The sequence below is a fragment of the Hirundo rustica genome, chromosome 2 (genome assembly GCF_015227805.2).
Source record: "Hirundo rustica isolate bHirRus1 chromosome 2, bHirRus1.pri.v3, whole genome shotgun sequence".
In the NCBI taxonomy this organism is placed as follows: domain Eukaryota; kingdom Metazoa; phylum Chordata; class Aves; order Passeriformes; family Hirundinidae; genus Hirundo; species Hirundo rustica.
The window spans coordinates 16,601,089-16,625,782 of record NC_053451.1 but is presented as its reverse complement, the minus strand read 5'-3'; the positions used below and the strand labels follow the sequence as shown (position 1 = coordinate 16,625,782).

Below are 24,694 nucleotides of genomic sequence, written 5' to 3'. Positions count from 1 at the left end.
TGTCCCCTCAGGCCCTGCTGCAGGTGGCCAAGAACCTCTTCACCCACTTGGGTAGGTGCATCGGGGAGCACCCATGGCGAGGGGTTGGAATGGGGAATGGGTGACCGCCCCCCACGCTCAGCCCTGGAGGGTGGTGGCACTGGGGTCTCTGTCCCTAGCCAGGGAGAAGCTTGTCCCCTTGCTGGGGAATGGTTACAGAAGGGTAACCATTGAGCTGGCAGAGAACCTGGCGTGCACTGATGTTGCATGGCTGCACGCATGCGTGTAGCATGACCACAGAGCTCTTAGAAACACATGTGCACACGTGCTGCACGCATGTATGTGCTGCTCACATGTGCACATGCCCCACAGAGCCCCCATCCCTCCTGTGCCCCCCAGACTTGCGGCTGGGAGCCTGAGCTAAGCCCTGCTCCCCTGCTTTCATTGCGTGAGTGGGGAACGAGGGGGCAGCGCTGCCTGGCTGGAGGTCCCTGACCCTTCACTGCTACCCCTGCAGATGATGTCTCTGTCCTGCTGCAGGAGATCATTACGGAGGCCCGGAACCTCAGCAATGCTGAGATGTGAGTGATGGTGGTGGGGCACGTGGGTGAGGGGACACGGGGGGGACACTGAGCTGCCCTGTGGGTGCCAATGTCAGCGCTGTGCCTCGCAGATGCTCCGTGTTCCTGCTGGACCGGATCAGCCACGAGCTGGTGGCCAAGGTGTTCGACGGTGGAGTGGTGGATGATGAGGTGAGCGCAGGATGGAGCTGGGGGGCCTGGGGTTGCGTCGCTCCCCCCAGGCATTGCTGGTGATCCTCTTCCCCTGCCCACAGAGCTACGAAATCCGCATCCCAGCAGACCAGGGCATCGCTGGGCACGTGGCCACCACTGGCAAGATCCTGAACATCAAGGATGCCTACTCGCACCCACTCTTCTACCGTGGGGTGGATGACAGCACCGGCTTCCGCACCCGCAACATCCTTTGCTTCCCCATCAAGAATGAGAGTCAGGGTGAGGGAGTGATGGGGGCACACTAGGAAGAGGGGAGCACAAGGTCTGGCCCAGCAGATGCCTTAGTCAGCAAGTGGTTGTTTGGTCATCCATCATGTGGACGTGACACTGTCCCCAGCATGCAGGCACAGCATCATCCCTAGCCTGGGTGCATGAATCCTGTTCAAGCACAGGGGCACAATCCTGGCTCAGCCCTCTCCCCAGCATGTGAGCACCGTTCTGTCCCCAGCACTGCAGAGCACTGCCCCAGCACATGAGCATGACACTGTCCAAATCCCATGGTCACAGTCCTGTCCCCAGCATCAGGGCACCATTCTGCCCCATGAATGTGGGCATGGTCCTCTCCCAACCCTTGGGCTCAGTGCTGTCACCTGGCACAAGGGCACAGTTCCTGGGTGTGATCCTGTCCCCCTACAGACAAACACGGCACTGACCCCAGCACACAGACATGATCTTGTCCTCGTCAACGGGCTCAGCACAGTCCCTGGGCATGATCCCGTCCCCCTACAGACACTCAGCACTGTCCCCCAGCCCGTGGCCATGGTTCTGTCCCAGCCTCTGGGCACCGCACTGTCCCCAGAATGTGGGCATCATGCTGTCACCAACCCACAGGCACAGCACTGTCCCTGCTGCTTGGGCACAGCCCTGCCCTGAGCCCATGGACACAGAGCTGTCCCCAGCGTACAGACATGACCCTGTCCCCGGCACGAGGGGATACCTGATACCCCTGCTGTCCCCTCTCTGCTCCAGAGGTCATTGGCGTGGCAGAGCTGGTCAACAAGATCAATGGCCCTTGGTTCAGCAAGTTCGATGAGGACCTGGCCACTGCCTTCTCCATCTACTGCGGCATCAGCATTGCCCACGTATGTGCTGGGGGGTCCTCCGCTTGGAGGGGTCACACACAAGGTGGGCTCCCAGCCCTGCCACGGCACAGAGGGATGGGGATGGGGAGATGTTTATGTGTGATCCCCAATCCTTGGGGACAAGTGGTGGTGGCCATGGGATGGGAAGGGACTCAATGGGCACAAAGACGTGCTGTGGTGCCAGGGTGGGCTTGGGGGTGCTGGAGGGTGTCTGCCCAACCCCAGCACTCCCATAACCTGATCCTGCCCCACAGTCCCTGCTGTACAAGAAGGTGAACGAGGCACAGTACCGAAGCCACCTGGCCAATGAGATGATGATGTACCACATGAAGGTGAGGTAACATGAGGACAGGGACAGGGATGGGACTCCCACTGCCAGCATGATGCCCCTCACACTTTACCCCAGGGTGGTCACCACAGTTGGGTGGTGGTGATACCCCAAGGCTCTCTGCTCTCACTGTGGTTCAGGAGGCTTTTGGGACACCTGGCGACCTGGTCACAGTGTGGGCCACTGGCCATGGCTCCTGCAGGTGTCCGATGATGAGTACACCAAACTGCTGAGCGAGGGCATCCAGCCTGTGTCCACCATTGACCCTAACTTTGCCAGCTTCACCTACACGCCACGCTCGCTGCCTGAGGACGACACCTCCATGGTGAGGACCATGGGGACAACTCTCAACTGCCACCATTCCCTGCCTGGCCTCCGTCAGGTCATATATCCCAGCCCTGGGGTGCTGGGGTGAAAGGATGTGGCTGCACCCCTGAGCATTTTCCTGCTGAGCAGGGGCGGGGGTGGCTTGCTGGGGACCTTGCTGGGCATTGTCATTTCCTGCCACACACCCTGTCCCCCCTGCAGGCCATCCTGAGCATGCTGCAGGACATGAATTTCATCAACAACTACAAGATGGACCGTCAGACACTCACCAGGTGAGTCTCCATCCCTGTCCACTTTCCCTGTCTCCATCCCCGTTTCCATCCCCATCCGCATCACCATCCACACTCCCTATTCCCTTCCTCTTTCTCATCCCCTCCGTCTCCTTCCCCATCCCTGTCCACAGCCACCTTCCTGTCCCCATCCACATCCTCATCACTGTCCACCTTCTCTGTCCCCTGGCTGTATCCTCATCCCTATCCCTATGGCCATCCCCATCCAGATAACTGTCTACCCCATCCCCCTCCCATTGCCCATCCCATCCTCATCTTCATCCCCATCCTCATGTCCGTGCCTGCCTGGTGGACACCTGGCCAGGTGGAGGTCCCTGTGGGGTGAGACCCTCCCCTGCATGGCTTTGTCCCCTGTCCAGGTTCTGCCTGATGGTGAAGAAGGGGTACCGTGACCCTCCCTACCACAACTGGATGCACGCGTTCTCTGTCTCCCACTTCTGTTACCTGCTCTACAAGAACCTGGAGCTCGTTAACTACCTGGAGTAAGGCCAGGTGCTACCCCTGTCCCTTTTCTCCATCCCCTGGCCTGGCTGGGGTGCTCCCTGCTCTCCTGCCTGCCTCAGTTTCCCTCCTCCCCCTCCCCAGAGACATCGAGATCTTTGCCCTCTTCATCTCCTGCATGTGCCACGACCTGGACCACAGAGGCACAAATAACTCCTTCCAGGTGGCCTCGGTGAGCCGAGCCCAGAGCTGGGATGGGGAAGGGGGGATATAGGGACAGCTGTGGGGGTCTTCACCTCCATAGTTCCATCATTCTGGCCGCTCTACCTTGCAGAAATCAGTCCTGGCCGCGCTCTACAGTTCAGAGGGCTCTGTCATGGAGGTAAGATCCCCCAAATCTCTCATTGACCATCTCTCCTGGGTTCTGGCTGTGTGGCAGCATCCTTGCCTGCTCCCTGCCTGCTTTCACGGTCCTGGCTTCTCCCACAGAGGCATCACTTTGCCCAAGCCATTGCTATCCTCAATAGCCAAGGCTGCAACATCTTTGACCACTTCTCCCGAAAGGTGAGCCCCACACCTTTATACCTCTCTCGGGCCACCCCCTGCCCATGCTGAGCCCCTGCATCCTCTCCAGACCACCTGCTCCCCATCCCTGGATCCTGGGGGGTGTGGGAGCTGGTCATGGCAGCTGCCTTGCCCACAGGACTACCAGCGCATGCTGGACTTGATGCGGGATATCATCTTGGCCACTGACCTGGCCCACCACCTCCGCATCTTCAAGGATCTCCAGAAGATGGCAGAAGGTGAAGCTCCTGGGATGGAGACTGGGACTGGGATTTGAGCAGTGGTAGGAAGTCATCCCATCAAGGCTGGAGGTAGCACATGAGGCTGGGAGTGATAAAGGCTGGGATGTGACACAGAAGGTTCTGGCTGTCCCTAAAGTCCTCACGTGTGGCGTGAAGGGGCCTATGGAGCTCTGTCCTGAGCCCCCCAACCTAACCCCTGCCCCACACTCTGCCCACAGTGGGATATGACCCCAAGAACAAGCAGCACCGCAGCCTGCTGCTCTGCCTGCTCATGACCTCCTGTGACCTCTCTGACCAGACCAAGGGCTGGAAGACCACTAGGAAGATTGCAGTGAGTGCCACTCCTTGGAGCTAAACCCCCTGAATGCCACCTCACAACCCACCCAGGCCATCTGCGTGTCTCCAGGCACACACCTGCCCCTCATGGAGCGGGTCCCTCCATGCAGGACCCTGGACCATGCAGCAGTCCCTCCAAGCCAGGACCGTGTCCCTGCTTGATTCAGAGCTGTGGGGAGGGGTCTGGAGGGCAGGGGTGTGGGGGAACATCCCAGGCTGCACCCCCTGTGCTGACACCTGTCTCTTGCAGGAGCTGATCTACAAGGAGTTCTTCTCCCAGGGTGACCTGGTAGGTGCCACCTGGCAGGGCTGGGCTTGGCCAACGCTCCTAGAAAGCACCCATGGGATGGAGGGGTGTGGGTGGTGAGCAGAGAGGCGTTGCCTGGGAATGGGGGGAAAGTGCCATTGGCACTGACCCCCCTCGCCATCCACGCAGGAGAAAGCCATGGGGAACAGCCCGCTGGAGATGATGGACCGGGAGAAAGCCTACATCCCTGAGCTGCAAATCAGCTTCATGGAGCACATTGCCATGCCCATCTACAAGTGAGCCCCAGCACGGATGCTGGGATGGGGAGGGCCCCCTGCCATCCCCGCCTCCCTTAGTGTGGGATGGGGTGCTGTGTGGGAAGTCTTGCAGATGCTGGGAGGTGTTCCAAGCAATGGGGATGGGGCTGGGCTCAGCTAAGGGGGTTGCATTGAAGTAAGGGGGCTGCAGCCCTGTGCTGATGGAGTGCATCCCCTCACTCCCCAGATTGCTGCAGGATCTCTTCCCCAAGGCAGCGGAGCTCTACGAGCGGGTGGCCAGCAACCGGGAGCAGTGGACCAAGGTCTCCCACAAATTCACCATCCGAGGGTTGCCAAGTAACAACTCCCTGGACTTTCTGGATGAGGAATATGACCCACAGGCCCCTGACCCCCAGCTCAACGGCTGCCTGGAACCTGAGGCAGGGCAGCCCTCTGAGGCTGGGGCCGAGTGAGGGAGGTGATGAGGGGGCCACAGCCATGGCTGGGAGTATCCCCAAGCCTCATCCCCCAGCCTATGGGGAGGAGGTTTGGGGGGATATGAGTGACTCTGGACTACTATGGCAAGGGCTGTGTGCTGCCAGCACCCACCACCAGTCCTTCCCCACCACTGGGTGACTATTTCCTCCCTCCGGGGCAGGTGTTCAGGTGTCCTGTCCACCCGGTGGTCCCTGGGACACTGCCTTGGTGGCTGGGAGCACCAAGGGACACAGTGGGGCTGGGAGATGGATGTGCTTTAAGCTGCCTTAAGACTGCAGGTCATGTCCCCGTGGGGTGACAATAGGAATGATGTCCTTGGTGGAAGCACCCGTAGAGTGGTCGGTCACCATGACATGGGTGTGCATGGGTTAGCACGAAACGGGGGGTGGTGGGGGGCAGGATGGTGAGGGGCAGTGGGAGAGCTGTGAGGTGGCTGTAGAGCGTATGAGGGGTGTTGCCATGGACCATGGATCAGGTCCATGGAAGAAGGTCGGCTCCATCTGGAGGAGGGAAGAGATGCCAGAGTGGGATGGCCACCACCGTGGGAATTGTGCCTGCATCCCCTGCTGAGTTCCACACTAGAGAACCAGCTCCGACCTCTTCCTAGCAGCTGCTGAGCATCCGTTGGCTAAAAGCCCCACCCCTCTAGGACCCCTGAACCCACTCACCCATGGAAGGGCTCACATCTCTCACACAGCCCATTCCCATGCAACCACACAACCACATCCCCTACAAGGGCTACACACGTGCCGAGGCTGGGGGGTCCTGCTGCTGGTTTGCATGCACAGAGGAGGCTGTGCTCCACAGGGCGTCCATCTGGTTCCATACATGTCCCTGCCGTGTCCCCACTACCTAGGTGTTCCCCCTAGGAACCTCAGAGGTGTTCCACCTCCCAGCTGGGAGCCTCCTCACTGCAAGCAGCTTCTCTGGTGACCGTGTTGTGAGCATCCCTAGCTCACAGTGGCTTCACAACTCCTGCCATACCAACCTCTGTGCACGGAACCTGCTGACATTTTGAGATCCCTCTGGTCTTGCAGACCACTGGACATGAACGTCAGTGGTTTCCTGTGGTCTCTCTGGTCCTGAAGACTACCATGCATGGACCCTGCCATTTTCCTGTGGTCCCTCCAATCCTACTTGGCACCATGCATGGATGCTATTGGTCTACCATGGTTGATCTGGTCATGCATGGACCCTGGTGTTTTCCCATGACTCCCTTTCTTGTCCTGACTGCCATGCATGCACCCCCCCCCAACCTCCTGTGGTTTTTCTGGTCCTGCAGACCACCACGCATGGACCCCAATGCTCTCTGGTTCCTCCTGTCCCACAGACCACTGTGCACAGACCCTGCTGGCCTTCCTGTGGTCTCTCCAGTCTCACAACCCAACCCATATGGACCCTCTCAGTCCCAGGGGCTCCACTAGCCTCCAGGGTGTGACCAGCTGTATGTGACCCAGGGCTCTGTCACCCCAGCCAAAGCCACTTGAAACACCTGTGAGCAGGGGAACTGCAGTGAGCAGCTTGCTCTGCTGGGACAGAGCTGAAGAGGGGGCTGGGGCTGAGGGGGGGTGCTCAGCCTTGAGAGATGAGGGTGCACTGAGCCCGCAGGCTGCATCCTTCAGCTTGTGGGAGCTGGATGAGTCCACCACCACGCCAGGGAAAGGTGACGGGAGCAGCAGGGTACAATTCTGGCACTGCAAGCAGTGGTGTTGGTTGTGTTCGGGTCAAGAGTGGACATGCGGCCATGCCCACTCCTCTGCAGTATCCCATGGCACCATCCCAAGTGGTGCCACAGCAGGTCCCTCCTGGATTTGGGCTACACAGTGGTCGCTTCTCTCCTTGGCTTGTCTGTAAGCAATGACTTGCCTGTGTTCTTGAGATACCTGGAGCGTCTGTCTGCAGGAGCAGTGGGAGACCCCAACACTGAGCTGCTCCATGTGGATGAAGTGACCTGAATTCCTTTTGCCTTACCTACTCGGAGATGCCTTTAGTGAGATGCTTTGCCCGAACCCTGGCGGGATCCACCTGGTGACTGAGTCTGTCTGCTGGCCCATGACTTTGCCTCCAAGAGCCCCTTAAGCTCTTCTCCCCATCCCCACACTGCCATAGGGGGTGGGGATGGTCCCAGAAGGCAGCAAACCCCCAAGCTGCAGGAGGAGGACAGCAGTTCCGTCCCTGTTGTGACTCTGGTACAGCCCTGGTACCAACATGTCAGTAGGTACAACTGTTCAAAGACAATCCCTGCATCCCAGTGCTGATCCAGGGATGCTTGACGATGCATGGATCTCTCCATCCAATTGATGTGGGGGTGTCCTGCACTTGGGTTCTGCATCCCAGGTACCACACTATGGTGGGGACACACAGGGATGCCCGTTTCCCAGCTGTATCCCACTTTTCCAGCCCCTGCTGCTGGTGTGTGTAGGTAGCCAATGCTTTCCCAGCTCCTGCCCCTGTATATACCCCTCTGGATACTGGGGAGTGCAATTTGCACCCAGCCCAACTCACCCACGAGTGTGCACAGGCGTGTGTGGGTGTGCAAACCTCCTCCAGCTTTTCTGTCCTGTCTTGTGGCATTGGTTGTTCTGGACTCCAATGGAGCCTGAGGAGGAAATAACTTCTCTTTCTTCCTCTCCTCGTCCTTCTTTTCTTATTCTCCTGCTTGTCTTCCTCCTCCTTCTTCCCCTCTTCCTCCTCTTCCCCTGTTTCTCCTCCTCCTCCTCTTCCTCCTTCTTTATTATTATTTCTCTTTTTTTTTTGGTGGGTTTTGGTTTTCCTAAATAAATTTCGTATGTCAACCTCCCCGTGACAGGTTGGTGGGTGGCCTTGTTGGGGTCTGGGGAGCTCCAATCAAGACTTGTGAACCCCAAAATCACCCTCAGGGGGAGAATCCAGCTTGGGCCATGTAGGTCTGATCCCCCAGGAAGCTCCAGCCCTGCCCCAGACATTCCACTCTTGTGGAATGCTCTAATGCCCCAGGATTCACTGAAACCCTCTGAGTACTCCAGATACTCTGGTCCCTTCCCAGTGCCATTCCCTCCTGAAATGTTCCAGAAGCCCAGGATGCTCCAATCCCCTGGGATGCTCTTTCCATCCCCATCTGCCAGGCTGGGAACCCGCATGCCTGGACAGGAGCCATGTTCGGGCCCATCCAGCCTGGCAGCAGGGGAAGCTAGGCCCATGGCAGGATCCAGCTTGGGGCTGGGACTGCAGTGGGATCCTAGGCTGGGATGCAGGATGAGGCCTGTGTTGGGACCCCTCTGTGCCTGGGCTGGGACTGGGGCAGGATCCAGCTGCTCCTCTGGCTCCTGCAGCCATCCTTGCACGGCCCCCAGAGGGGACCCCCTAGTCTGCCCCTCATCCATGCACCAGGGACGCGGTTTTCATTCCCGCCATCCGGCTAAGGAGCAATTTATTACCCAGGATCAATGGAGCGCTTCAATCGCAGCCCAATCTGACAGCGCTGTCCGGGGCGTTTGACACCCAGAGGAAAAGTCCTCGGAGGCTTTGGGGCTGGCATGCTCTGGCGCTCCATGAGCTGCCAAAATTGGGGTGAAAAACTGCCCGAACTACCAAATGCCCCCATCCTGCTCCAGGCGCCGGTTCAAATCCTGGGATTAAATCCCTTTAATCCTCTGACCGCAAATCCCAGAGCAGGGTTTATGGTTCCCAGTCAGGGGCTGCCCCACTTCTGCCTCTGCCACCGAAGGTTCCACACCCTTGGGTGACATCCCTTCCTGGATGCACCAGGGTATCACCGCCTTTCTCCAAACCCTCACCGCAGCCTCGGCTCGTCATTGCTTTCTGTCCCGGCGGATCCCTAAGGCAGGGCGCAGGCTTCCCCAGGGATGGGGCAGAGGAGATACCACATGTCCATTCCCGGTCCCCTCCATCCGGGGGTCCTCATGGGGGCGGGATAGGGAAGGGACGCTCCAGATGGGGATTGACGCCCCACTGGAATCACCGGCAGCTCGGTCCCCACGGGCCGCTCTGCGGCAGGAGGCGGGCGGGAGCGGGACGCAGCCAATGGGGAGGCCGGGGGGCAGGACGGCCGTGTTCCTCCAGGGAAGGCGGATTCCATTGGAGGAGGGGAGGGACACCTCGGGGGCGGCGTGTGTGTGTGTGTGTGTACATGTGTGTGCGCGTGTGCACATGGGGTTTGTGCGTGCACGCGTGCGTGTGCATGTTCTGTGTTGCGTGCGCATACGTGTGTGCATGTGTGTGTGTGCGCGTGGGTGCGTGCGCGTATGTGCAGGTGCGCGCGCGCACGTCTCCGTGTGGATGCGCGTTCACGTGCGCGCGCACCTGTGCGCGCGCGGCGGTTGCATGCGGGCGCGGGTGCACGTATGTGCGGGTTGCGTCTCTTGTGTTCGGACAGCTGACGCTGGTGCTCACGCTCGCGTGTCCGTGTTCGCGTACATGTCTCCGTGTGCTCCCAAACGTGTGACACGCGGACCTTTTTCCACGCACACGTGTCTCTCTACGGTCACACACGTGTCTCCGCGCGGTCACACAAGGGGTTCCCCCCGCCCCTCTATGTCCACGTGCAGCCGCTGGGGGGCGCCCCGAGCCGCGCGCGCACTCCCGCCGCCGTGTGTCTGTGTGTCTGTGTGTGTGTCCGCGCGCGCACTGCCCGACGCTCTCCCACCCCTCACCGCCTTCCCCCCAGCCTCGTGTCAGCCCCGTGCCCCCCTCCCCGTATCCCTCTCCCCGTGTCTTCTCCCGGCCCGCGCGGCCCGCGCGCGCCGCCGCCCCCGGGACCGCGCTGCTCAGGGGCGGGCGGAGGCGGCGGCGGCGGCGGCGGCGGCAGCGTCCGCACCGGAACCGGGACGGGCCGAGTCCTGCCGAGCGCTTCCGAGCGCGTCCGAGCGGCTCCGAGCGCCTCCGAGCAGTTCCGAATCTGCCCGAACGGTTCCGAGCGGCCCCGAACCGGGCGGCGTGGCGTCCGCCCGGGCCGAGCCGAGCGGTTCCGAGCGTTTCCGAGCCTGCTCGAGCGTTTCGAGCGGTTCCGAGCGGGCCCGAGCAGGGCCGCACCGGGCCCCGCGCCCGCCCCGCAGCCGCTCCCTCCACCATCCAGCCAGTAATTTTCCAAGCCCAGCCGGCGCTTCCCGGCTGAGCCCGCAGGATCGGCGGGGCCATGGGAGACAAAGGCACCCGGTGAGTGAGGACCGGGACAGAGCGGAGCATCCCGGGGGAGCATGCCTGGGCACGGCGGGGGAGGGGTGGGACAGGCGCTGCCCGTGCCCTGCGCTGGAGCCGGGGGTCCCCCGGGGAGGCCCCGCTGCCGGGATATGGTGCCCCCCGAGGGGTAGTGAGGACCCAGAGATTGGGAGTGATAGGGGGATGTTTGGGCGGTCCCGCCTTGGGTCCTTGGACTTACCGGAGACGTCACTGCTCCCTCCTCATCAGATTTGGAACCTGGATGGATTTGGGATAGGGGGAGGCTGTTGTCGTCCCAGTGACGCCAGGGGACCCAGGCCCTGATGTCACTCCCAGCATGCGGCACAGCTGGGGGTGTCAGGGAGCACGTGCCAGCCCTGGAGCGTGGGGACACGAGGGCATGCGACGCCTTCATCCCATGGGAATGCTGCCATGGGGATGCTGTCTTTTGGGGCCCGCTGTGCACAGGGGCTGGGGACCCCCCCTGTGCTCCCCAGGTCTCCAGGTGCAGGCCATGGCAGGACCCACTGCACTGCACAGTCTGCAGGGGACTGTTGGGATTTGAGGGAGAGCCTGATGACCCCTGCCAGCCCTTGCAGGGAACCCTGGGGGATCTCCAGTGACATCTGCTCACTGCCTGGCTCTGGCAGAGTGGTCAAGGAGTTGACATTCCCAGTCTTCACCCCAATCCCTTTCTGTCCCCTTGGCCATTAATCATGGAGGACCAGAAATTTCAGGGTGCTCCTGTGCACCCCTCAACACCATTGCCTTCCCTTTACTCATCCCCGTGTCCCCTTGGCATCAGGATCAGGGGGCTTCCATGTAGCCTCTGCCTCACCCCCCCCCCCCCCCAAAATGGCCATGACAAGAGAGAAGGATGAGGGCAGAACCTTCCAGAAACATTGCAGTGTTTTGGGATGGCAGGATGGAAGTTGTGGGTTCCTGTTGAACTCATCCAGCATTTTGGGAAGCGGCTGTTGCTTCTGCCAGCCTGCTGGGTATTGGTGCCTCAGCCGTGGCTGACAGCATCCTCTTCCTCCCTGCTCAGTATCCTGAATTATTGAGAGTTCACGTTGCTCTCCTGGAGCAGGCAGACAGCCCCACAGTTCAGGGTGCTGGAGCATCCGCTGGGCTGCCCCCAGTGTCTGGGTGCAAACCCCAGGATGCAGCTGGTTTGGCCTCCAGGGTTTTTCAGGTGCCATGGGGAGCTTGGTGAGTGGCATTCCCATCAGCAGGCGTGCCGGCAGGAGAGGCATGAGCTGATCTTCTCTCTGCCTACGCAGCGTGTACAGAGGGAGCCGGGGGAGTGGGAGGGAGGGCAGGAAGAATTAGGCTGACAAATCCCTCTTCCCCTCCAGTTTGGATCTCCAAACCCAAATCCACTGGGTTTGATCAGGAGGTTCGGCTGTAGGAACTGATTTACGGTCTGATTCCCTAAAAGCCCATTTCTAGTAATTTCTGCTGTGGCACCCCACTTTTCTTGGGAGTCACCAAGCCCTGCAGTGGGAAGAGAGCTGGAGGAAACAACTGAATTGGTGGTTGTTGGTATCATTGATCGCCTTTCCCTGCTCTTCCCGCTCAGCACCCAGCCAGGGCAGCTGCAACCCCACACAGCATGGCCAGCTACTGGAATTCCTGGCTGCTGGGATTCCTAGCCTGTGGCTTGAGGGTGGTTTCCTGGCAGGTGGGAAGTGCTGCAGTTGTTCTGGTACACCAGAGCCCACTTTGGCTGGCATTAAGCACCCCTTGCACCTTTCATCTGGCCCCATAGTCCCATCCAACCCCTCTGTAGCATTCCACCAAAACATCTTTCTGCCAGGGGGGTGCCCTTTGCCTGCCACCAGACCTGCTGCTCAGTCCCTCTACCATCACATTCATCCCCCTGGATGAAGCCTTAGGATCTGGGAGCAGGACAGGGATCTCCTCTGAGAAGAGAAGGAGCCCTAGAAGGTGGCCCAGGGTGGGAGACTCCTGCTTTCTGGATGTTGTTTGGAGAGCAAACTGGTAATAACAGCAGGATCCACACACATCCTGGATCACACAGCTGAGGCGTTTCCTTGCCAAGGAAGTTGGTGGAGCTCTGACACAGCTGGGGAATGCTGCTGCTGAGTGTGGCAGGGGATAGGTGGATGGGTGCAGCAGGGATGCAAAATGCAGCATTGGGCCTGTGGGATGCTCTTGCTTTTGGATTGGCTGGCATGGTTCTCCAGGCTCATCCTGGCACAGCTGGCGCTGAGCTTCTGGCTGCCACCACAGGGTTGTGCCGGTGCGTATGATGTGGTTGCTGGTGGTTCCGTTATCCCCGGAGGTCCCTTCTAATGTGGCTTTAGCTAATTAGATCTGCCAGCCAACCTTGTTAGTGTGAGAGCTGGCAAAACCCCGGAATTCTCCGCCCTGGGTTCAAAGGCAATCAATGGTGTTGCCATTAGATCCTGTTCTGATGCCCAGGGGAATCAAATCCTCATAAATCTTCCCGACCAAGATCCAACAGACCCCACTCAATTACTGGCCACCTAATAAAGCCATCACTAACCCTGACTGGGTGCCTGACAATCCCGTTAAGGGATAGGATCCGTGTCAGGGAGAGGGCAGGAGAGATGGGATCTGGCCGTGTGGCAGCATGACAGGCTCAGGGGGCACTGGGACCACCAGCCCACGCATGGTGTGAGGCCCCGAGCCCCTGATGGGCAGCGGTGGAGGCCACTTCCTGCCTCGTGTCTCCAGTGTTTCGACACCAGGAAGGGCTGGAGGGGGAGGGAAAGCTTCACACTTCCTCCTTTTTTCCCCTCTAGATCCGGTGGTTGGTGAGGGTCACCCCGCTGGCAGCAACAGGCACCGTGTCCCCATGTGTCCCTTCCCTTCTCCGACTGGTGCTTCAGGGGAGGTGTGAGTTCCTGCACCCATGGTGTGGGGCCAGGCAGGGCTGCTGCACCCACAGGATGAGGGCACTGCACACTCACGTACCCAGAGTGTGGAGCCAGCCTGGGCTCCTGCATGCACAGTGTGGAGCTGTGTGGGTCTTGAATTCTCTGGAGCTTCTGCGCCCATAACCTGGGGCTTCTGCACCTGCAGTGTGTGGCTGGGCAGGTCTCGGGTTCTGTGGGGCTCCTGTTCCGGTGTGGGGCCAGCACGATTGTGTGCCAGGCAGAGTGGTGAGGAATGGCTTCCCGCAGTGCCTGCCATCGATCTTACTTGCACTGCGTTCATTGGTGGCTCTGTTAGTGTCTCAAGGGCTGGGTGGGAGCATCCCCTGTGTCCCAGGGGTCTGGCAGTGGCACCCACTGAGCCTCCAGCCTTGGCTCCTTTTCTGAGGTTTCCCAGCACACTTCAGGTTATGATCCAGCATGCTGGATGCTCTTTGGGGTTTCCCTTAGGAGCTGGTCTGTGGAGTGTGGGGTGAAAAGGGGGTGACAGGCTGTTAGGGGACGCTCCTGCTTTGAAGTAATGCCTCATTAACTACCCATGAAAATCCTATTGTTAGTCGCTCTGGGCTCTCAGGAGGATGCATTCATTGCCCCTCCATCCCTGACTCTAGAGACTGATCCCCCCATGGCTTTCAAACCTGTGGGGTGCTGATGCCCTTCCATGGCAAGTTGGAGCCTTTATCTCCCCAGGTGATTTAATTGGAGCAGCATTCCCCTTAATTCCATCTTTCCTTGCACCAGGACAGGATCACACCTTCACCAGCAAACCCTCATGACAAATATCCTACTGTGGAAGTGCTTTCCCATTTCAGCTGAGAAAAGTCAATCTCCCATCCCCCACAGGGAAAAGCCGTCCAGGAAGAGCCGGCAGGATGTTCCTGACATTCCCAGTGGCTTGGGACAGCCAGAAGGATGTCCCCAATATTTTATGTGTCTGGCAGAGGGTTCCTGTGGCTTGTCTGGGGACAAGGGAATTAGGGCCCCCAGCCCCCACACTCCCTTATAGACTAGATCCTGCTTCCTGGGCAGAGCTTGGCCAGGCTGTGCTGATCCTCATGGCTCTCAGGAGAGCGGGGTGTGGAGATGTGGGCATGCAGGAGTGCAGGGACATACATATGCAGGGATATGGAGATGCAGGGACACAGGGAGGTGAGGACAGAGGATTTCAGGGATATGGGAGTGAGGGGTGTGCCCACACATTCAGCCTACCCCGTTGCTGGGGTGGTAGTCACCCCCAAGCTAGCACCCACCAGCTGCTGCCTTCCGTGCCTGCCCCTTGGCCTGCTGTGAGCAGCTGCAGGCACCAGGGTGGCTGAGCGTTACTCCGTGTGTGGCTGAGGGTCCGTCATCCAGTAGCAGCCTGGCACATTTTGGCAGAGCTAAGCAGCTGCCCTGGGAAATTGTTTTTTTCCAGCCTAAAACCACCGCTAATCTTCCCAGATTGTTTTAATGGAATTTAAAGATGAGGAGGGATTATCTGAGGAGAACCTATTATGGGTGAGTTTGTGCCAGGGCAGACTCCGAAAAATCTGGCAGTGCCAGGCACCCTACCTGCCTCTGCCTGCTCCCTGCCTGCAGCAGGCAAGCTGGGAATGCTCCGGCATTTCCCAGCAGTGGCATGTTGGATGCACATCTTTTTTCCCATGTCTCCGTGGGGTGTTCCAGAAGGATTTTGGGAACTGAGAGAGGTGTCTGGGGACTAGTTTCATGGTTTGGAATGGAAATAAAAAGCCCTGGAGACAGGAGCACCCAGACTTTTCTTGCTTCTCCAGTGGCTTTGGGATGCATCCATGTGAGGTAATGGTGAGGTAGATTCATCCCATGGGATGCTCCCATCCTGTGTGCCTTGACCCCATGGTCCCACACTCTGGTCCCCAGGGCCAGGTGGGTGCTGGGGTGCTGCTGCTCTTCACTGTGGTCTCTGGGCACCATCCTCAAGCAAAGGGGGGCGGGCTGGGATCCTCATGCCTCCATTATCCTAAGCTGGGTCCTGGCAGTGAGTCCTGAGGGTTGGATGCATCTGGCATCTCACGGGACTGTGCCAGTGTATGCTTCTTCCCCCAGGGACCCTCTCTGAAGGGGAGAGCTGGACAGCTTCATGGGCAGGGAGCCAGGGGCAGAGTGGGGAGTTCAGGAGTGGAGGGTACCCCCTGCTCCAGCACTCACCCACCCCTCCTTTGCTGTTTTGCAGGGTGTTTAAGAAAGCCAGTCCTAACGGGAAGGTAAGGGGGACATGGTGGCGGAAGACATGGGGTCACAAACATGGCTGGGAGTGGGGGGTGGGCATGTTCCTGAATCCCAGATTCCACCCTGCACGCTGCTGCCTGCCTCAGCATCCTGCCGGGGCAGCAGGAAGGGAAACTGAGGCACAGTGGGGCTGGGAGGGGCTTTCCCAAGGCTGGGGGTCAAGCAGAGAGGTTTTGGAGTGCTGGGTTGCAGGTGACCCTGCTTGTGGGGGTTTTGGGTCTGGCAGCAGGAGCTGATGCTGAAAATCTGCCTGCCAGCTGCCTGCTCTGTGCCTCAGTTTCCTCATCATGAGAAAGGTGAGAGGGTGATACTGGGGAGGCTCATCCCTGCCTGAGAGTGGTGTACAAACCCCTGGGGTGCCACCCAAGGATCCTGAGATGCAAAGTGCCTCCAGCTTCTGGGACACGTGGAAAGGTTCCAGGTTTTGACTGGAATGGGGTAGGATTGGCCTTTGGGTACCACAGGATGACAGCTGGGGATGATGAGGAATATGGACCCCGGTGGGTGGTGACAACATAGGGGACCCTGAGGGGTCTTCTCTGTGCACCTCTGACACCCTGTTCCTCCCTGCAGCTCACTGTCTACCTTGGGAAGAGGGATTTTGTGGACCACATCGACGTGGTGGACCCCGTAGGTATGTGGTGGCAGGAAGAGGATCTTAGTTGCAGGGAGACGCATGCCAGGGTGGGCTGGGCTGTCAGGGAGGAAGGATTTTGGGGAGCAGAAAATAGCTGATTTGTGATAATATTCATGTCCTGCTGTGGCTCTGTATATACCCTGGGTGTGGTAGGTGCAGACTGTCCCTGCTGGCAGTGTGTTCCCCTCAAGCCATAGCTGGCAGCTTGGAGGTGATGACTCTGTGCTGGTGTCCCCCAAACCCTGCCTGTACATTCCCCTCTAACACTACCAGCATGTGGCATGTCTTCTGACCGTGCCATTGTGTCCCCTAATCCTGGCATTGCATTCACTGGCCCTGCCAGCGTGTCCCCCTTGTCCCCATGATGCATTTCTGAGCCGGCTGTTCCCTTGCAGATGGAGTGGTGCTGGTGGATCCTGAATACCTGAAGGAGAGAAAAGGTAATGTCTACCCCTGGGATCCCTGGGGCCACAGAAGTGGCACTGCCACAGGGTGATGCCAGCATCCCCGTGCAGTTCTGTATAGGCATTGGTATCTCTGGGCCCTTTGGTGACATTTTTCCAGGCCCCTGTCCCCGTGTCAGGTTCCTTGTCCCCTGGAGAATGGGGGTGCTGTTGTGGGCATCCCAAGGCACAGCTGGCTGCTGAATCCTCATATTCTCAACATGGCATGTCCTCAAGCCACCTCTACTTCCCAGTGCTGGGACCGGCATGAACCAGGATGCCACTTTGCCTTAGCGCCCCCACGCCCCTCCTGACCCACACCTTGCTACCAATCTCCCCTTGTCACCCTCTCCAGTCTTCGTGACATTGACCTGTGCCTTCCGCTATGGCCGTGAGGACCTGGATGTTCTGGGGCTGACCTTCCGCAAGGACCTGTTTGTGGCCAACTCCCAGGCTTTCCCCCCGGTTCCGGAGGACAAAAAGCCCCTGACGCGGCTGCAGGAGCGGCTCATCAAGAAGCTGGGCGAGCACGCCTACCCCTTCACCTTTGAGGTAGGGTGACAGTGGGCGCTCTGGGGTGCTTGAAGGGATAGTGAACCCAGTGACAGGAACATCAGGGTCCCATCTAGCCCTGTGGGGTTGTGGTTGGGGGTGGAGATCCTGCCATCTGTGATCAAGACGCAGCTTTTGGTGGTGGATCTTCAAACTCATGAGCAGAAAGCAGCCACCAGTAGGGAAACTGCCAGTCCATGCCAGCACTGGGGGACACCGGGGATCCATGCCAGCATTGGACAGCTCTGGCAGGGAATTGGGTGTGGGTATACCCCCTGCTTCATGCACCTGCTCCTCCCAATTTCCCCAGCACAGCCTTGGCAATGGTGGCCACCCGCTCTGGAGCTCTGTGACATTTTACGGTGCTCAATCCTATGGCTTCAAAAATTGCCCAGACACCCTGATTTCTCAAAATCCCCGATTAATTAAAACCCTCTAAAATAATGTATTTTTGTAACACTTTGGGATTTGGGAAATGCAATAGTAAAATGAGGAAATTCTTCCTGGATTTCCTTTTCTATTGTGGATAGGGAAGGGAAGTACTGGTAGCCCCCAAAAAAGCTCCTCACCCCCCTTTCCCTTCCAGATCCCCCCCAACTTGCCTTGCTCAGTCACGCTGCAGCCAGGCCCAGAGGACACAGGGAAGGTAAGGTCCCCCCATGTTCCCATACCACCAGGCTGTGGTGAGTGGCCACTGTTGGGGTGACCTCCTTAGGGAGTGCAAAGGGGTTTCCCTGCCTCCTTCTCCCCCCTTCCTGGTTTTCAGGCCTGTGGGGTGGACTACGAGGTCAAAGCTTTCTGTGCCGAGAACCTGGAGGAGAAGATCCACAAGAGGTAAGCAGAGAGGATCCATCCAGCCTGGATGGGAGCGGCGTCCTCCTGGTGCTGGCAGCAGGAAAGGGGAACCGCAGTTTGTTACCCACCTTGGGTGAGATGTTTTTCAGGATGGGATAGAATTGTCTTCCAGGATGGGGCTTGGATGGGGGTGTTTCCAGGATGGGGCTGGGATGGATCTCCAGGGTAGGGATGGGTCAGAGAACATCTTGGGGCTGGGATATCCACTACTATGCAAGGACTCCAACACTTGCTGTGGGCAACCTGGCCCGGCCATGGGGCTTTTACCTTGTAGCTCTGGTGGGCATCTAGACAAGACCTTCCATGGCCTTTCTGACACAGCAGACCAAAAGAAAAGAGGGATTTGACCCAGAATGGACCAAGAAAGAGGGTAGGCTGTGGGCAGCCTGAGTTCTCCTCTCACTGTCTTCACCCAGGAACTCAGTGCGCCTGGTGATCCGTAAGGTCCAGTATGCACCAGAGAGACCCGGCCCCCAGCCCATGGCAGAGACCACCCGACAGTTCCTCATGTCAGACAAGCCACTGCACCTTGAGGCATCCCTGGACAAGGAGGTGGGCAAGGGCTGGGGAGTGTACACCGGTGGGGTGGTCCTGGGGGTCTCACCATCCTCTCTGCTGTGCTCCCCTACAGATCTACTACCACGGGGAGCCCATCAGTGTCAACGTGCACGTCACCAACAATACCAACAAGACCGTGAAGAAAATCAAGATCTCAGGTGAGTAGGGCTGCGTCCCCCACCCCACAGGTGTTCCTGTCCCCATCCCCGTGGGGGCCTACCCTGATCCCCCATCGCTGTGTCTCACCTCAGTGCGCCAGTATGCCGACATCTGCCTCTTCAACACTGCTCAGTACAAGTGTCCAGTGGCTGTGGAGGACGCTGAGTGAGTACTGGCTCCTTGGGGACATCATGGGGAGCACTGGAGACCTCAGGGAGGTCGTGGAGGAACCTTGGAGGTTTCTTGCCCCAATGCAGCCCCACTGGGATGTTGCACTTCGCAAGCAGGGACCGGTGGGAGGAACAGGGAGATGGAGACCTTTTTTCTGGTGGCATCCTGGGGATGTCACCCTCTGCATCCTTCAGGAAGGAGATGTTCATTAGGCTGGGGCAGGGATGGGAATATGTGGAGAAGTTCACCAGGCTAAGATGGAGGTGTCTGGGGTGGCCTGTGGGAGCTGTGGGTGGCTGGGGCTCTGGCTGATGGTGGCAATCATCTCCAGTGACATGGTGGCCCCGAGCTCGACATTCTGCAAAGTCTACACACTGACCCCCTTCCTTGCCAACAACCGGGAGAAGCGGGGGCTGGCGCTGGATGGGAAGCTCAAGCACGAGGACACCAACCTGGCCTCCAGCACGCTGTGAGCCCCTCTACCCCCAGGGCTCCTGTCTCCCCTGCAGCATGGGAGCAGGACCTGGCCCTGGTGGGCATCCAGTCCCTGCTCCAGGGGCGATGCTTGAGGCAGAAGAGATCCCATGGGGGACCTTCAAGAGGACAGGGGGCTGGTCCCCATGGCCGTTCCCTCACTGATGCCCACCTGCCCCTTCCTCCAGGTTAAGAGATGGAGCCAACAAGGAGATCCTGGGCATCATTGTCTCCTACAAGGTGAAGGTGAAGCTGGTGGTGTCGCGAGGAGGGTGAGTATTGGGCACCCACCCACCGTGCTGCACCTCCTCTCTAACCTTGGGACTTGGTCTGTGCTGCAGGTGGGGCCCCATCATCCTTAAAGCTCCCCTGAGACTAAGCAGCACGGGCGGGACAAAAGGTGTGTGGGGGTTGTGTGTCCTTGGGAGGGGACAGTGACTAATGTGTTGTATCCTTTGACTCATGCCAGCCTGCTGGGAGACCTCGCCTCCAGGTAACACCCCACTCCCCCCAGAGCCCCCCAATCCTCACTGCAGCCACCCAATGTACCCCCCAGCCCCTTAGGGTGCTACCTGATCCCATGCCTGTCCTTGGGATTCCACTGTGTTGGGGATGCTGTCTCACCTAGAGCAAAAAGCCTGGCAGAGGTGGGGCTGGGGTGCTGAGTCTGGGAATGCTGGCAGGGTTTGAATCCTACATCTCCTACTTGTACCGGAGTGAGTGGCCTGTGGGTGCTGCTGGGGAGAGTGAGCAGGGCATAGAGGTGGCTTCATAGGGCTGAGCATCTCTGGATGTGAGGAGGCAAGTCTCTGGGGCTTCCCAGGTCTTCATCCTCACATCACTTCCCTCCCACAAGGTCCTACAGGGACCACAGGACTACTCATCCTCTTTTGGGACACTTTGTCTGAGCTCTGTCTTACCTGCCCCTGGGGCAGCTCTGAGCTGTGCTCAGTCTGTCACACTTTGACATCACCATGCCCACTGAGCACTGGGAAAACTTGGTGCACCTCCTCCCATTCCCATGGCACTGCTAGCTGCATCCTAAGCCCAAGGGATTTGGATCCCATCCGTAGCTGTTAAAGACAGATTTTTGCCATGCTGCTCTCCCTCCTGATGCCCCTCTCCTTCCCAGGGGGCCTGTGCTGATCCCCACCCTGGGGTCCAAGCTCAACCAAGAGGCATGAGAGCTGCTGAGCAGCTCCATGGAGGATAACACAGGGATTTGCCCAGCTTTGTGGTCTCTACAGCAGCTGTAATGGGGGGTACTGTTCTGCTCCCCCTCTGCAAATCTGCCTCACTCTGCATGTAAAGTGCAGACAGGCCTGTGCTTTACCCTGGTGTCTCTTGCAGTGACGTTGCAGTGGAGCTGCCCTTCACGCTGATGCATCCCAAACCCAGGGAGGAACCAGTACACCGGGACAGTGAGTGTCCGTCCATGGGTGACAGGGCATCCCTGTCACCTGTCACATCCCTGGGGGTGGGTGGGGGCAAAGGGGACCAGTGAGGCTGTGTGGAGGGAGATTCCTGGCTCTTTTTGACCCTGTTCACAGGGCCTCAGCGTTAAAATCATGGGGGTGCTTCCATCACTCCAGTGCAGCCAAACTCCAGGGGGGTTGCATCCACACACTGGAACAGTGGTGATGACCCTAGGGGAATCTCAGCCACCCCAGTGGGATGGGAGTGATGACTGCAGGGGGGGGTCTACCCACCCTGGTAGGAGGGGCAGACAATCCTGGGGAAGGTGTCACCCCCTCAGTGGGACGGCAGTCACAACCCTGTGACTAATCCTGTGTCATCCCTTTGTTCAGTTCCAGAGAATGAAGCGCCCATAGATACAAATCTGATAGAGCTCGATACAAAGTAAGAGACTAAAATACTCCCCTCCCCCAATTCCCACGTTTCGTGTAGGAATGTGAAACATGGCGGTTGCATAGCACCCCCCCAGTCCTCTAACACCTGCTGTGCCATGGGATTGGCACATGTGATTAACCCCACGCATGTCACCTGTAATGCATGACGCGTGCTGTTCCCCTCTCTCTTCTCTCCTCCTTCACCCTTCCCTGCATGGCTTTCCAAAAATCAGGAGAAACTGCAGTAAGAGGCCGCTGGGATCGTGTTGGGGGTGTGGGAGGTTGTCGCCAGTGTTCCCCGGGCTGGTGATATGTTTGGGAGGTTTCAGGATACTTTACCCACCCCGCTACTCCCTGCCAGTCTGCGGTTCCCCCAGAGTGGGGCAAATGCCAATGGTCCTGGTAAAGCTGCACCTGCTGGAGAGCTTGGGGGCTCTTTTTTTGGGTGCATTGGATAAGTATTAAAAAGGCTTTGAAAACCGAGGCTGTTTGCTAGGGATGGGGGGTTTTGGGGCCCCCTGAGCTGCTGTAAAATCGTGGCGGTGCAGGTTGAGCTCAGTGGGCAGGCTGGGACAGCTTTGCGTGGCACAGGGTGTTTCACCTTGCACCCCACCTAAACCCTCTCCCTTGTGTCCCCACTAGTGATGATGACATTGTGTTCGAAGACTTCGCCCGCCAGCGACTGAAAGGCATGAAGGATGACAAGGAGGATGAGGAGGAGCGGACAAATTCCCCACAGCTCAATGACAGATAAGCGAGCTCCCCCGGCTCGCCACCCTGCCCCAGGGACACCCCTACATTAGGCTGCTTCTCTTTTCTATAATTAATTAATTTTGTTTTCTACCTGTACTGGGAGCCTACAAATCACCCGATGGCCACAGGACCTATAACTGTCCAGCTGTGCCGTGTTGTCTCTTCATCCAGCTGCCAGAACTGCTGTTTCCCGTGCAGGGCACGGCCAGGGGGGTGCTGGTGGCAGTGGGGCTCACTATAACTCTGTCCCTGTCCAGCCTCCTGCCACTTACCAGAGCCCTTGCCTATGAGCTGCCTCTTTTATGAGTTTTACACAAGCCCAGTGTCAACACCATTTTGCTATGGGGAGGGGGGTTGCAGCAGAATGGGGGGGGAGGGGGGTGGGTTTTAGGCAGCCTTCTCATGGGAAAAGGCACCTATGCACCTCGGTGTCCCCTCCTTTCACCCATGGCCAATCCCCCTCTGTCCGGCCCTGCTGCATGTGTTCCCTCCCTGGGATGCACAAGGCTAACTTTGACTTTGGCCCCTGCCCTAGCTGCCCCAAACTAAAGGGATGGGCAGCACCCGCCCTTCTCTTCTCCCAAGTCCCCTCAAAAGTGGCCAACCCCAAGGATCCTCCCAGATGCATCCATTTTCCCACCAGTATAATTTCCCTGGAGGAAACCAGCTCAGAGCTGGAAGCTGCTGGGGCCAAGTTAATGCAGCAGAGGGGCCCTGTGGGTCTGTGCCATCTGCCACGCACTGCCTGCTCTGGGAGAGGCCTCAAATGCCTCTTCACAGTCATGGCAGCGTTGTGGCCGAATAGCCTTGACCCCAGCGGGATGTTGCCAGGGATACTTTTGTTCTGCCGAGTTGCAATGCCCTCCTGGTTGATGTTTTGCTCTGCCTGCATGGGATCTAGCACCTATTTGGGGGTAGGGGAGAAGCAGAATGTTTACCACCCTAATCAGTATTTGAACAGATGCTTGTCCCTCCTGGACTGGTGGTGCTTGGATCCCCTCCCCCCTCCAAGGGTCTGTGGTCTCCCACCACCCACTGAGAGGCCATTCCCACTATTTATTGTGCTTTTGCAGTCAGCGTTGTCATCTGAGAGCATTTTGTGGGGACAGCTCCATCCTGAGCTGAGCTGAGCCCACCTCCCTTCCCCCCTAATTTTTGGGTAAAGCTGATGGGCAGCGTGGTACTTTTTGTAAAGTGGTTCCTTTGTACTGATCATTGATACCTGCTGCTTTGGTTTCTCCACCCTGTCTGTGATGTTTCTGTGTTCTGTCAAATAAATTATTCTAGTTTATTAAACTCAGAAAAAAAAACCCAAAAAAAACCAACAAAAAAAGAAAAACCAGTAAAATATAGTCCCAATGCCTGGACACTTCTCTTGGCTAAGGATGGGGGAACTGGCACAGGCAGCAAGTCACAGAACCATAGAATGGTTTGAGTTGTGAGGGACCTTGAAGCTTATCCAGTTCCATCCTCCTGTGATGTGCAGGGCACCTTTGGTTGCTTAAATATGCACCAAACCTGGCCTTGAACACTTCTAGGGATAGGGCAGCTTCTCTGGGCAACCTGTGCCAGGGCCTCACCACCGTCACAGGGGAATTTTTTCCCTCCTGCGCAAAGAGCAGGGAGCAGCAGTTACCTACCCTACTCAGGCCACCCCATCCCTCCACTGATGACAGCCTCCCTGGTGTGCACAGACATGCAGAGAGGACCCAAGGAGAAGATGAAGGATTCTGTATCTTGCAGCAGAGACTGGGCATTATTTTGGAAATGAAATGCATGGCCATGCAGTACTTGATGAGCACATGCACTAACGAACTGCTTGTTAAACAAGCCATGTCCAGTCTGTGTCCCGCTGAGGAACTGCTCAGAGCTGATTGTTTTAAGGATCACAGAATCATGAAAAAACCCTCTAAGATCATAGAGTCCAGTGGTTCCCCCAGCCCTGCCAAGGCCATTAAACCATGCCACCAAGAGCCACATCCAAACATCTGTCAATGCTGCAGGGAGCTTCTCATCCCCTTTGAGAACAGCAGGAGCCAGGACTGGGGAATGAGCCAAGTAACACCTCCATTTTTATGGGCCTGAATTCAGAGACAGTCCTTCACAGAAGGGCTGTGACTTGTCCCCTCATAGTCAAGGAAAGAGAAACCCTGCCTCAAGTTGTGCCAGAGGAGGTTTAGATTGGATATTAAGGAAAATTCCTTCCCTGAAAGGACTGTTCAGCCTTGGGACAGGCTGCCTAGGGCAGTGGTGGCAGATGGTTAAATCCCCATCCCTGAAGGGATTTAACAGATGTGTAGATGTGGCAGTTGAGGACATACACACTTTAGTGGTGGGCTTGGCTGTGTGTAGGTAAAGATTTGACTCTGTGGTCTTAAAGAGCTTTTCTGACGTGAGTGATTCCATGATTCTATGTCCCCAAGCTGTGTTACTTTGTCCAGGGGTTAAAACTGTGTGAAGGGCCTCAGTGAAGACATGCCTTCTGGAGGACCTTTCTGTGGTCTCAGGGTGAGCAGAGGTTGGTCACAT

The 24,694-nt window shown here is 58.0% G+C and overlaps 2 protein-coding genes across 5 annotated transcripts in view; both read left to right on the top strand.

Annotated features, from left to right (window-relative positions):
- Nucleotides 1–8,191, top strand: part of PDE2A (phosphodiesterase 2A) — a 42,022-nt gene extending 33,831 nt beyond the window's left edge. Inside the window, 17 exon segments of the mRNA XM_040055005.2 lie at nucleotides 12–51; nucleotides 497–560; nucleotides 653–731; nucleotides 815–992; nucleotides 1,743–1,855; nucleotides 2,110–2,187; nucleotides 2,386–2,508; nucleotides 2,712–2,782; nucleotides 3,160–3,282; nucleotides 3,386–3,473; nucleotides 3,576–3,623; nucleotides 3,731–3,805; nucleotides 3,945–4,044; nucleotides 4,266–4,378; nucleotides 4,634–4,672; nucleotides 4,820–4,926; nucleotides 5,135–8,191. Coding sequence (XP_039910939.1) covers nucleotides 12–51; nucleotides 497–560; nucleotides 653–731; nucleotides 815–992; nucleotides 1,743–1,855; nucleotides 2,110–2,187; nucleotides 2,386–2,508; nucleotides 2,712–2,782; nucleotides 3,160–3,282; nucleotides 3,386–3,473; nucleotides 3,576–3,623; nucleotides 3,731–3,805; nucleotides 3,945–4,044; nucleotides 4,266–4,378; nucleotides 4,634–4,672; nucleotides 4,820–4,926; nucleotides 5,135–5,360 — 1,665 coding nt within the window. The 3' untranslated portion in view covers nucleotides 5,361–8,191.
- Nucleotides 8,192–10,298: 2,107 nt separating this feature from the next.
- On the top strand, nucleotides 10,299–23,468 carry ARRB1 (arrestin beta 1). Of its 4 annotated transcripts, XM_040055992.2 has the most exons (16): nucleotides 10,299–10,539; nucleotides 15,658–15,688; nucleotides 16,287–16,347; nucleotides 16,746–16,790; nucleotides 17,149–17,345; nucleotides 17,932–17,991; nucleotides 18,112–18,179; nucleotides 18,617–18,752; nucleotides 18,832–18,916; nucleotides 19,010–19,082; nucleotides 19,420–19,557; nucleotides 19,751–19,834; nucleotides 20,032–20,055; nucleotides 20,913–20,983; nucleotides 21,371–21,422; nucleotides 22,055–23,468. In XM_040055992.2, exons 1-16 carry the CDS (start codon nucleotides 10,520–10,522, stop codon nucleotides 22,164–22,166), a joined length of 1,257 nt encoding a protein of 418 aa, XP_039911926.1. In that variant the 5' UTR covers nucleotides 10,299–10,519; the 3' UTR covers nucleotides 22,167–23,468. The 4 variants fall into 4 exon arrangements, with proteins under 4 accessions (XP_039911926.1, XP_039911927.1, XP_039911928.1 ...); XM_040055993.2 differs by lacking the exon at nucleotides 20,032–20,055; XM_040055994.2 differs by lacking the exon at nucleotides 19,420–19,557 and having other exon boundaries at nucleotides 10,374–10,539; nucleotides 22,055–22,513.
- The last annotated feature ends 1,226 nt before the right edge of the window (nucleotides 23,469–24,694 follow it).

Excerpts from the sequence above, each read along its gene's own strand:
- ARRB1 (XM_040055992.2), top strand. The coding sequence starts at position 10,520 with ATGGGAGACAAAGGCACCCG. Across the intron at positions 19,083-19,419 it reads GTGGCTGTGGAGGACGCTGA|TGACATGGTGGCCCCGAGCT; the intron begins GTGAGTACTGGC and ends AATCATCTCCAG. Across the intron at positions 19,835-20,031 it reads CTGGTGGTGTCGCGAGGAGG|CCTGCTGGGAGACCTCGCCT; the intron begins GTGAGTATTGGG and ends GACTCATGCCAG.